Source organism: Lissotriton helveticus, chromosome 2_2 (assembly GCF_964261635.1).
Source record: "Lissotriton helveticus chromosome 2_2, aLisHel1.1, whole genome shotgun sequence".
In the NCBI taxonomy this organism is placed as follows: domain Eukaryota; kingdom Metazoa; phylum Chordata; class Amphibia; order Caudata; family Salamandridae; genus Lissotriton; species Lissotriton helveticus.
The window spans coordinates 127,306,018-127,318,546 of NC_136060.1; the positions used below are offsets into that span (position 1 = coordinate 127,306,018).

Sequence of the window (12,529 nt, forward strand, 5' to 3'; positions counted from 1 at the left end):
ACACGAGGCAGTTGTCCACCCTGGCACAACGTAATTTTTTTCCCAGGTACGCCCCCTTCACAGTCCTGTTGAACATATGCTCGTTCTTCCTGTATCGTGTTGTTTATTTCCATGCATGTACGTCACTGTTATCAGCCAATGTTCTTAGGGCTATATAAGTGACGTCATTGCTGTCACCCGGCATTCTGATAGCTGTCACTACTTAATGCAGTTGTTTTCCCTTCAGCTCCCCGTGGGCCTTTTATCCTAATAAACTAAGTTTTAACTTATTGACATCTTGTTATTATTGGCCCCCACTACAAATGGCGACGAGGATGGGATACATCAAAGGTCTACGGGTGAAGCAGCGTCTGTGTGCTGGACCGCTCTTTGATTAATAAAGACGGCGGATTATCGGTACATTTACAGATGAGGGAAAAACATTGAAGATGACAAAGCAATGAAGTAAGTGTGCATATAAAATAAAGCGGAGATATCTTCACTCACAAAACAGCGCGGAAATTAAACTGAAGAGGAGATCTGCATATTGTGCACTAGACTTCGGCGTAAGCGTAAACATCATTTAATGCGCTCTGTCTGCGCTGATGAACTATCTTGTTATAGCGCAGCAAATTGTGATGGAAATAATCCTGCATAGCGTGTTAGCTTACGGCGAAAGCATATAATTGCTGATGAAAGTGAACTGACTGCTTATAAGCGCTGCTCTAAGGAGAAACTGATCTGGATGTTAACAATAAATATCCGTTCAAGTAATTGTTCAAAAGAAAGCTTAACTCAACTTTAAAAACTGCTTTTCGCTGTATCTATTCAAGATGCTGAGGGAAGTTGCCGGCGTGTGAGGAAATCCTCTCAGAGATGTCGCGTGAGGCATGCTGGGGGAAACAGCTGATTGCCGGATAGGATTGGATAAGCAGGTCGTGCGTCATAACATGTGACCTCGAGCGGCCATTTTGAAAAAAAAAAATCTCTTCAGAAATACTGATGCTGTTGCAATCGACCTGATAAAAATATTTGAATGGTGATAATATTCAGAGCAAATGGAGCGGTGAACTTATATTGGAAATCTACATTAAGAGAGCATACATAAGCTGAATCCTTGAGAATAAGTATTAATATAAAGTATTGGAGAAAACATTAAAAAAAAAAAAAAAAGAAGGCCAGCCTAAATTGTTAGTGTCTGACAACGGTTCACAACTGGTTTCTAGACAAATGACTGAATTTCTTGAAAAAGCTGGAATCGAACAAGTTAAAACGCCTTTGTACAGTCCTAAAAGTAACGGCCAGGTGGAGAGGGTAAACAAATTTATAAAAGAAGGCATCCAAATGGCCGTGGCTTCAAACATGGATGTGAAAGAGTTCATAAAGGTAAAAATCAATGCATATAATAATACTCCAAACGAAACTACGAAACATACTCCGTTCTTTTTAATGAGAGGGAGGAAATGTAACAGTCTGATTACACCAAAATTCAGTGACTGGTATAATAAGTGTGAATTCTCAGAAGAAATTAATGACAGTAAACTTTTGGTGAAGGAAAAAATTGTGGAGAAGCAGAAAAAGGCAAAGAAATACTCTGATTTTGTTAACAGAGTAAAAGTGAAAGATGTTCAACCTGGCGAATGGGTGTTATTGAAAAAACCTGGGTTGGTATCCAAGGGTGAAAGTAAATATAGTAAACCAGTTAAAGTTTGCGAAGCATCTAAAAGTGCTGTTCTAGTTGAAGGAGGTGGATGGCGGAGCAAAGACGATGTGATAATCTTAAAGGAGGGACAAGAAAAAATTATAATGGACGGAAATGAAAGTGAGGAGAAAAATCTTGACGATAGTGTTCTGGAATGGGAAAATGTTTCAGATAACCAAGCCTGCTCTAACCCCACTTTTAGTCCCAGAGTTTTGTTGGAAAAAGGGGAAAGATCTAGGTGTTCTATGACTGATGTAAATAGTGAGACCATGGATGGAGGTGTATCTACGCCTGTTAGGATCTTGGACAAAGTTGTGTCTCCCAGGGGACATGAAAATAACATTGAGTTCCCAAGTACCTCTGGTGTGCAATCCAAGAGTGGAAGAATTGTTAAGATGCCTAAACACTTCGATGACTATGTTATGGAATAACGTGTAATTTCTTATGTTGTTATTGGGGGAAAAAGGGAGATGTTGAACATATGCTCGTTCTTCCTGTATCGTGTTGTTTATTTCCATGCATGTACGTCACTGTTATCAGCCAATGTTCTTAGGGCTATATAAGTGACGTCATTGCTGTCACCCGGCATTCTGACAGCTGTCACTACTTAATGCAGTTGTTTTCCCTTCAGCTCCCCGTGGGCCTTTTATCCTAATAAACTAAGTTTTAACTTATTGACATCTTGTTATTATTGGCCCCCACTACAAGTCCTTATAACATTTGAACTTGTTTTTAAGAAAAGTTGGTCTTGTACAAAGAGACAGAACAGCGGCGGTGACGTCATCTCGCCGCGCCGTATGTAGTTTTACACGTCTGTTTTTGCTGTCACCTGGACTTTTTGAGTGTCGCCGCTCTCTGTATACTTGGCAATGTCCTCACCCCTCACCTCTGCCTCTGCCCAGGCATGGGAGCGCGTGCTGCCCTGTTTCCGGGGCTCCTTGGTGTTTCTGGACACTGCGAGCGCCGAGAGCCTGCACTGGAGCGTGGGAAGCGTCGGGGCTCTGCTGCGGGCAGGTGCACTCGCCGTTCGGGGGCTCACCGGACCGGTGGGAGACCCTGGACAATCCCGAGCGGTGCTAGTCCTGGACGGACCGCCTCGGGGCTCCGGACTGGACGCGCTGCGGGATCTGGTGCTGAGCAGCTGCTTCCAGCATTGCCATGTGCTCCTCGCCTCCCCCGCTTCCCCCGAGGAGAGTGCGCGCCTGGAGGAACAGGTCCGCCGGTGGATGGGAGACGACACCGGCGTGGTTGAGGTGAGGCACGCGCCTCTGTCCTTTGCCCCTCTGGCTCCCTACTTGATTCTCGCCCCTGCTCTAGCCGCTCTCTTTCCACCGCTCCCCGCGGATTTTCAGCGCCTGTCCGGCCGACCCCGGTCCGACAGGAAGAGACCGCTGCCCCCGGCAGCAGAGACTGAGTTGCCGGCTGCCCTGCAAGCTCAGATACGTGGCCTGGCCCGTGAACTGGCCAGCCTCTTGGAGGAGCTGGGGGCCCGTGAGGAGTGCTTCGCTATGGGCGCAGTCAGCCGGCTCGTAGCTGGGGAACTGGCTGGAGACCCGCAGGGCAAGAATAGGAGGAAGACTGCGCCACACAGATGCTCCTTGTTGCTGATAGATCGAAGCTTGGACTTGACAGGTAAAGAAACATAATCAAGTGTATTGTAATACCGCGCTCCATAACTCCTACGCCATAAAATGTCACGCGTTTCTACTTTCCATTGTATTCGTATGTGCATGCATCTGGTAAAGTACTACATGGCGATGGTCCCCTTAATAGCAGTTATGCACTTCGTACTGGGACTCAACCCCCCCCCCCCCCCGGGCCCCGAACCCCTTTGATACTCTTTCTTGTGCTTTACACCCCCCCCCCCCCGGCCCCGAACCCCTTTGATACTCTTTCTTGTGCTTTACACCTAGATAAGCGATTTGTCTAATTACTTATTGTGTAATGTGTTCACGGTTATACGATATCAGTTGCTCGTATATTCAGAGAGATAATGTGAATACTGGCAGCGGCACCCGTAGATAAGAAGATAAACTAAAACATTAGTCATAACAGTTGTTTACGTCTAGACACACTTGAGTAAAATAAACCTAATTGCCTAGACCCCCTACTCTAGTCGTATAGCCAGTTACAATATTTAATAGCGGATACTGCCAACGGATCGTGTTGGCGTTGATGTAGGTCTAACCTCAAAGATAGCAGAAGAAATATGATATAAAGTGCTACACCCCAGCCCACTATGTATTAAATGTGAAGTGAGTTCAACTGTTTACAGAGCATAATCTGCAGTGGTATTGCACGCGAATCTCGCACACCGAAAAGGCTCGGTAAGGCGCTGTTCAGATTTACCTAACACACACAAAACAGATATTTAAAAGGCAGCAGGGGTGCATGCTTTCACCTCAAACATAGAACACGAACTGCAGATGCATTAACAGTGGAAGCTTTCCTTCCCATTCGACAAGTACAGCGTGGACAGCAGCAAAGCAAACTTTCTCCTACCTCGCACGCAGAATCAGTATAGAAGGGGCAGCAGAGGCAGGTGTGGGGGCAAAAGCCTGCTTTTAGGCATTCCGTTATGAGAGCTCTCAACATGCCCTCTCGAGTCCCTTTCTGGCCCTCTTGTTGCATAAGTCTGTTCTCTTTAGGAAGGCCCGCATAGAAGAACATGCGGAAAGAGACTTGGAGATGCGGGCTTAGATGGTGAATCCCAGAGTCACCCCTACCCGCAGCGCTGTCCCCCCTACAGGCCAGACGTGGATTAGCCTTAATATCATTGAGTCGCTCCTCTCTTTCTCCCCCCCCCCCCCAACTGAATGTGGACGAGATGAGGGACGTGGATGATATGAATGGATCTCAGGGAAATTAGTGTGTGCCAATCCCTTCCCCGCCCTCTCCCTGTTTTTTAGGATTTGGGAATGTTTGCCTTCTAGATCTTGGGCGCGTCCCTCCTCCTGGTTCCCTTCGTCCCTTCCCCTTGTTCCCTTTGACTCTCCCCCCACCCCTCCCCCCCCATTTCGCACCAAAGATGAACAAAATTATGATGTTGAAATTGAAGTCAATAGCAAAGGGATGTGCCACTGTATTTTTACTGCATTTTGTTAATGTTCCGGCTTCCGGACCGGTGTGCTTTGTATCGAATGATTCCTTTTAGGAAAATGTTAGTAAAGACATTTTGGGGGGAAAGTCTGTCCTTTGAAATTGTCATCTGTTTATCATAGATCAGCATCCAACTCTAGCAATGACAATGTACCCCAGGGATCATACCTCAGCCCGACACTGTTCAACATTTACATGGCCCAGCTCGCACACGTTGCCCAACAGCACAACCTCAACATAATCTCCTACGCCAACAACACTCAGCTGATCCTCTCCATCACCAAGGACCCCATCACCGCCAAAGCCAACCTTCACGAAGGAATGAAGGCCGTCGCCGACTGGATGAAGATCAGCCGTCTGAAGCTGAACTCGGACAAGACTGAGGTCCTCATCCTCGGCTCCAACCCTTCAGCCTGGATGACTCCTGGTGGCTGACGGCACTGGGGGCAGCCCCGACACCCACCGACCACGCACGCAACCTGGGAATCATCCTCTACTCAACGCTCTCAATGACCAAGCAAGTCAACGTCGTCTCCTCCTCCTGCTTTAACACTCTCCGCATGCTCCGCAAGATCTACAGTTGGATCCCGACAGATACAAGAAAGACAGTCACCCAGGCCCTCGTCAGCAGCAGACTCGTTTACGGAAACGCCCTCTATGCGGGAGCCCCGACCAAGCTCATCAAACGACTACAACGCATCCAAAATGCCTCGGCACGACTGATCCTCGACGTACCACGACACAGCCACATTACCCCCCACTTGAGAAACCTGCACCGGTTCCCCGTCAACAAGAGGATATCCTTCAAGCTCTTCATCCACGCACAGAAAGCACTCCACAAGACCAGCCCAGCCTACCTCAGCAGACGGCTCTACTTCTACATCCCCAAACGCCAGCTCCGCTCCGCCGACCTCTCACTCGCCACCGTTCCGTGCATCCGAAGAACAATCACCGGCGGGAGATCCTTCTCCCACATCGCCGCCAAGACATGGAACACCCTCCCACTGTGCCTACGACAGACCCAAGACCTGCTGACCTTCAGGAGGATACTAAAGACCTGGCTGTTCGATCAGTAGCGCCCCTAGCGCCTTGAGACCCTCGCGAGTATGTAGTGCGCTTTACAAATGATTGATCAGATCAAATCTATCAGAAAGCTATAACTCAGCCACTCTGCCAGTGTTGCCGGAGGCACACCTTTAGACTGCTTTCAAACTGTTCTTGGGAACTGGCATCTGATCTTCAGAAATCCTTTCCATGCATTCAGTCACTGCCAGTTGAACCCTAGATTCCTGAAACTCGGGGTTCCCAGAAATATAAAAGACCACCGTAACCCCACCATAAGTCACCCTCTGCTGGCCTTCATAGCAGGGTTGGATTTGGATTCAAAATCGACCCGGGCACACAAAAAAAAGTGGCCCACATTTGCATATTGCCTTTCCTCAACACTGCTTCAGCGAAATTTTATTTTAAAAAGGCGGGGAGGACATACCAAAAAATGCACTGATTCGTTTACACTGGTTGCTGAAAACAAGTGAGGCCACTTATGTTCAGGGCCCCTGACCTGCAAGGTAAGTATACATTAATGGGCCGGCCCTGCGAGAGAAAGAAAGTGATACCTCCTGCCTGTTGCTAAACGTGAGGTAATGAGCGCCTATCTGCCTCCAGAAAGGCCACTCAGACACCCACTGGGCCGCTGGCTGTATCCGAACAACAGCAACACCACCCAAATCTGCACCCCAGACTGCTCCAAAAAGCAGCCCAGAGTTGGAATTCGGCACCGGCCCCTCTGGCACTGCCCAAGTGCCCGCATTACCAATCCGACGCTGCTTCATAGGACCTGAAAGACACCAATCTACCTTTCTGAAGTTCCTGATTAACCCACCCATTCTCCCGGCTGATTATCTCCCAACATCAGCCGTCCCCTAGGCCAACCCTGACATTTTCTAGAGCCCATGACATGCCTAAGCCTCTAAGCCGCCTCTACTTGCTGTAAGAGCCTATCACACTGCTCGAAGATCACCCTAGCTTGCCCCTGTTCAATTTGCACTCACTCTCACTCCACCTCTACTAGTCTCTGATTCCTCACTTTGAACCCTAAGAAAACCCAGTCCCTTAAAGCCTTTTAGACACTGCACAGAACCCCCTTCCTCATGCTCGCAGGCTATGAATCGTCCTGCGAGAGTGTAGGAAGGGACTTGATTAAACTGCAGTTCATAGTGTCCACCTTTGTACAGAATACATAATATTGCTTCGTAAATGCAAGACTATAGTAACAAGTTACATATTAACCCATTCCGTGCTGCCGTCGGCCATTGTGCATGTGCACTTAAACACACATTTGTAAATGCAACATGGTACTAGTCTTGCAGTTGAGTCACAATGTTAATGTCTTCTGCACAGTACTACGTGAGAAGCTGCAGGGTCCAGGTTCATATCTTAGTAAGATAACTCAGTGGTTACATTGGTTTGTTCCAGAGGTTCTTGTGTACTTTACCATACAACGGTTTTGCTCCACGAAACTAATGGGGTATGTGCCCACTGCAAACTTCTGCCTGTAAGCGGTGTAGCATACATTTGGATCCTTACAAAGATAAATCTAACTTTTTTCTTAGAACCAAAAACAGTTCAGTTGGTTTTGCATGTTAACCTAAAAGTTGTTCTTTTTTGTATTTATGCAGAGACATTGGTATACTTGATGCAATCAGTGCTTTTTTTTTCTTCCATCAAACAACCACAAAATCTAACATAACTTCTGTCTTCTTACCAGTTGCATTATCACACACATTTGATTTTCTCCATTTATCTTTTGTCCGATTAATAGTGTATCTGCCTTTTCAGTGACCAACCTTGGTCCGACTGGCAGGAGCTAAAAGGACAATTGATGGCCAGAATGCCAAACAATGTCAAACATTCACACCAGTACAGAGATCTGGGCCTAAATCCATCATTTTGTTTGCTCTCCATGCTATTCCAGTTTAAACCCAGCCATATGCAAGTCAGCCTTGACCCTGCTCCCCATGAGAACAGCCCAGCCCGAACTGCCAGGCCAGATCCTCCCTGGACCGGAAACAAGCATCCTAGGAATGGTTTCGTTTTTCACCCCTAATCAGCCAGGCTAGCTTGTCTCCAGTGGCATGTAAAGCACAGGACTCACGTCTGGGCATACCTGTCCACTCGGGGTGACAAATGCAAAAAGAACAATTGATGGAATGAATGCTGAACAATGTCAAGCATTCACTCCTGTACAGAGATCTGGGCCTAAATCCTTCGTTTTTTGCTCCCCATGCCATTACAGTTTAAACCCAGCCATATGCAAATCAGTCTTGACCTTGCTCCCCATGGGAACAGTCCAGCCCAAACTGCCAAGCCAGGTCCTTTCTGGACTGGAAACAAGCATCGTAGGACTGGTTTTAGGGTTTCATCCCTCATCAGTCGGGCTAGCTTAGCGCAGACTGGCAAGAGGCCGTTTGATATTGACACCTATGCACACACACAAGAGTAATGGATCACAGTTAAAGTGAGATCTGGGAGTGCTCTCTTTCAAAACATGAAGCAGAGCATTTTAATGGCCAAGCAGCACATGCAGCACTGGTTTTCTGTTGTGGATCTTGTTCATCCCAACTGAGGCGACCTCGACCCACGCAAATGTGTGCGCGCCTCACAATATGAAGAACATTGTAACTGCGTATGACTAGAAGTGCTCATCAATCAAAGGCTGGGGTAAGGGAAAACTTGTAGGAAAATTATTCCTGTTGGGCAGCCCGGTTTGAAACAACATATTGATATTTTTCATAAACAGCTGGTTGTCAAACTTTCTGATGTGTTCCACCCATTTGGGTAGCAAGAAAGTTACCCTAGCAAGAACACACCCATGGTATGATGTAGCCTGCCGGAAAGCAAAGAAAGATTTACTAACCGCAATAAAAGCAAAGGATAGAACTAGCATAAAGCAGTGCCGACTTGGGTATAAACAGGCCATTACTAGGGGAAATAAAGACTGGGAGGAGAACAGATGGGAAGAACTTAGATCAGCACTTTCGCGCAAGGACTGCAAGGCATTTTGGGCCATTGTTAGCTCTGGGGTGAGTGGGGGAGGACCAGCACCCATGTTGAACATAGCACCTGTAGTTTGAGAAGCTCACTTTGGAGCACTTTATGCCAATACTGCTGAAGAGACCACTTTGCTCCCTATCCTCGAACCACTCCATGAGTATAGATTGGAGGGCTCGAGGGATTTTGTGTCAGGAGAAGCTGTAGAGACCCCATTGCTGGCTACCTCAGGACCCCGCCATGAGTATCGATCGGCGGGGCCCTTGGAAGCTGAGCTGGGCCAGGACGCCGTGCCCCTCATGCATGTGCACCAACTGGATGGGCACGAGGATATTACTCTTAAGGAGGTGGAGTCCGCAATAGCTAAACTTTTACCCAATAAGGCCCCTGGTTTAGATAAGATGCCTGGGGATCTATTTTGCTCCCAACCAAATATCTGGGCACCGTATCTGGCTGTCCTATTTAATGCAATACTTAAGGGGAATGACCCGCCAGATACCTGGCTTGGAGCGGAGATTGTCCCTATCCATAAAAAAGGTTGTCCGTTAACCCCATCCAATTATAGGCCCATCAGTCTGATTGACACCACACAAAAACCGATGAGCAGGATTATTTCAGACAGAATCCAGGGGTGGATAGAGGAAAACGAGATCCTGACTATATTCCAGGCCGGGTTTAGGACAGGAATTTCCACTCTAGATCAAATATTTAGGCTCCAGGTACTATTCTGGAAAACTGTGAGAGTGGAGGGTGGCAGCCTCTACCTCATCTTTGTCGACCTGCGGGCCGCTTTTGATCTAGTACCAAGGGATAAGCTGTGGACAGTATTAACAGAGTTGGGTCTACCGACATATCTAGTGAGCATCTTGAACAGACTCCACATGAACAACTATGTCCAAGTTAGGTGCGGGAGACATGGCGATCTGTCGGCCAGTTTTCCTGTGATGAAGGGGGTACACCAGGGATGCGTCCTGGCTCCAACCTTATTTTGCCTTTACATCAATGGCCTAGTAGATCACCTACTTGGTGTAAAAGATAATGATGCCCCAAGGTTGGCTACTGGGCGGGTGCCCGCTCTGATGTTTGCAGACAACACTTTGTTGCTGTCTAAAACATCAACGGGCATCCTGCGCACCCTGGATGGCTTTGCAGCCTTCTGTGCTCTGCGCGGATCAGAGATAAACTTGAACAAGACTAAATTTATGATTTTTAATCCCCCGAAACAGACCCGTCCTAATCCTTTCTTGAACGGTATTCCTCTAAAAAGAGTCGAGACATTCGAATACCTCGGTATCACCCTGATGGAAAACTTTGACTGGGGTTTGCAACCGCTAAGGCAGCCCTTAGGTTATCCCAAGTAGTGGGAGGCATTAGTAAAGTCCATAGAATTTCGGATTTTAAACCTGCAGCCCCGGTCGTTGAAATCTATAGACTACAGGCCAGAACGGCTTCAATGTATGGAGCTGAATTATGGGGCCATCAAAACACATCTAACCTCGTGAGGGTGGAACATGGCTTCATGAGTAATTTTCTGGGCTTACCAGCAAGCACACCGCTCATCCCCTTGCGATTGAATTTGGTGCTAGAATCGATTGAGGAGTTAGCAGCAGCTCAACCTATGATTTACTGGAAGAGGCTTTGGTCAGTGCCTGAATTGGTTTCCTATAGAGAGGAATTTTTAGAGGTTTGGGCTCTTTTAAAAAGTATGAACATTCCGTGGCTTTTACATATTAGGGCACTCAGTAATCGGATTGGTGTATCTGAGTTGTGGGAGAACCCTGAAGTAGGTTGTCCAGGGATAACCAAATCAGAGCTCTTGTGCCACCTGAGGCAGCAGAATCTATTAGCTCTACAAAGATCCACTACTGTGGGTAGACTGACGGTAGAGTTCTTCCAAATAAAAATCGAATCAAGAATGGAGGAATTCCTAGATGTAATTTACCCTCCACTTGTGAGGAAACTCTACATCCAGTTTAGGCACAGTGGTCTCCCACTTAGGGTATTTACCTCTAAATGGGCTAACACAGAGAATATTGCGTGCCCTGCATGTAATTACAGACGAGAAGATGTATGCCACGTACTGTTTCTTTGACCTGCCTACCAAGCAATAAGAAAATGCTTGTTGATTCCACTATGTAGGAACCTAGGATTTAGACATTGTGCCCAAGCCTGTAGGGTCCTAAGGTATGACACCCACCCCCCTATTGTTTTTGCTGTGTCATGTTTCCTATTTGGCATGAGGCACAGACGGAAAAGTGTTGTGTAATAACTGTGTTTACTTATGTATTTTACACTGTCCGTTTTGATAACCATTTAGTTTAATCAACTTTTAGGTCTAATATATGACTGGACTGCTATTTATTGTTTTATTAATCTGGTCTACTGTGTATGTATTTTATCTGCACTTTTATGGTCGGCCGACCGAAATAAAGTTATCAAAGATTCAAGATATTTTTTAGGGGTTCCTCACTCAAAAAAGTGTGTGTACCATTATTCATCATGCTTCGCCCAGAATGATGGGTGGGCTCACCCAGAAGAACTGGGTTGTATTTGATATTGTAGGGATGCAGTAGGGCAGTGCTTCCCAAACTTTTTTGACCTGTGGCTCCCCTGACCTAATTGGCAGTTGGCCGTGGCTCCCCACCATTTTTTTACCGGTGGGGGGGATGTAAGCCTGACGTCGGGAGTACTTCCAGTTTTCTCCCTAAAATTAATTGGGATGAAGGAATGTAAAAAAGACAAACTACAAGCCCAAGAATGCACTATTAACAGCTAAAACAAGCATTAGAAATGCAATCGGGCTCGGATTTATTTGATTTTGAGCTAATGGCATTGTAAATGGCAATGTCTTTTCGCCATGTGTTATGGAGTGTGTGCATGTGGTGTGTAGTGGAATTATTTGAGTTGGATTGTAATTTTACCAATGGTGTCATGCTGTGCTTTAGATGAATATGTTTAAAAGTAAAGTGTACCATACTGCGATTGCTACAATAGTTAATTGTGGATGCGTTAACAATTGATGCGTGCACTGATGGCTGGTGGTGTGTGTGCTTGGTGGAAGAGTGCACTGGCGCCTGGAGGTGTGTGTGCCTGGTGGAAGGGTGCACTGACGGCTGGTGGGTGTGTGCTTAGTAAAACAGTGCACAGATGGCTGATGGTGTGTGTGTTTGGTGAAAGCGTGCACTGACGGTTGCTGGTGAGTGCGCCTTGTAAAAGGATGCACTGACGGCTGCCTGGTGTTGAACGCCTGATGGTGTTTGTGCTTGGTGAAAAAGTGCATTGATGGCTGGTGGTGTTTGGCCCTGGTGAAAGCGTGCACTGACGGCTGGTGTTGTGGTGTTGAGTCTGTGGGGGTGAGTCTGTGGGGGTGAGTCTGTGGTAGTGAGTGTGTTGTGGTGAGTGGTGATGAGTGTGTGGTGGTGAGAGAGTGGTGTGTGTGTGTGGTGTGTGTGTGTGTGGTATGTGTGTGTCGTGTATGTGTGTGTGGTGTGTATATGGTGTGACATGCTGTTTTCAGTATTCGACTTAACAATGTCTATAGATTGTTCTAAGAACAAACTGATGTAAGGCGTAAGGCATAAGACAACAAATGTTTAGTTTTAAAAACATGTGAAGTTACAGAAAGTAGAAAAAAACAGACTCTCAAACACTCTTGGCCTCATAAAAGTGAAGAGGACATCTGTTGTCTGTTAATTACTT

At 46.7% G+C, this 12,529-nt stretch overlaps 1 protein-coding gene across 1 annotated transcript in view; it reads left to right on the forward strand.

The window, feature by feature from the left end:
- The first annotated feature begins 2,268 nt into the window (after window positions 1-2,268).
- Window positions 2,269-12,529, forward strand: part of SCFD2 (sec1 family domain containing 2) — a 1,965,980-nt gene continuing 1,955,719 nt past the window's right edge. Inside the window, exon 1 of the mRNA XM_078678196.1 lies at window positions 2,269-3,313. Coding sequence (XP_078534322.1) covers window positions 2,551-3,313 — 763 coding nt within the window. The 5' untranslated portion in view covers window positions 2,269-2,550. The remainder of the gene's footprint in view (window positions 3,314-12,529) is intronic.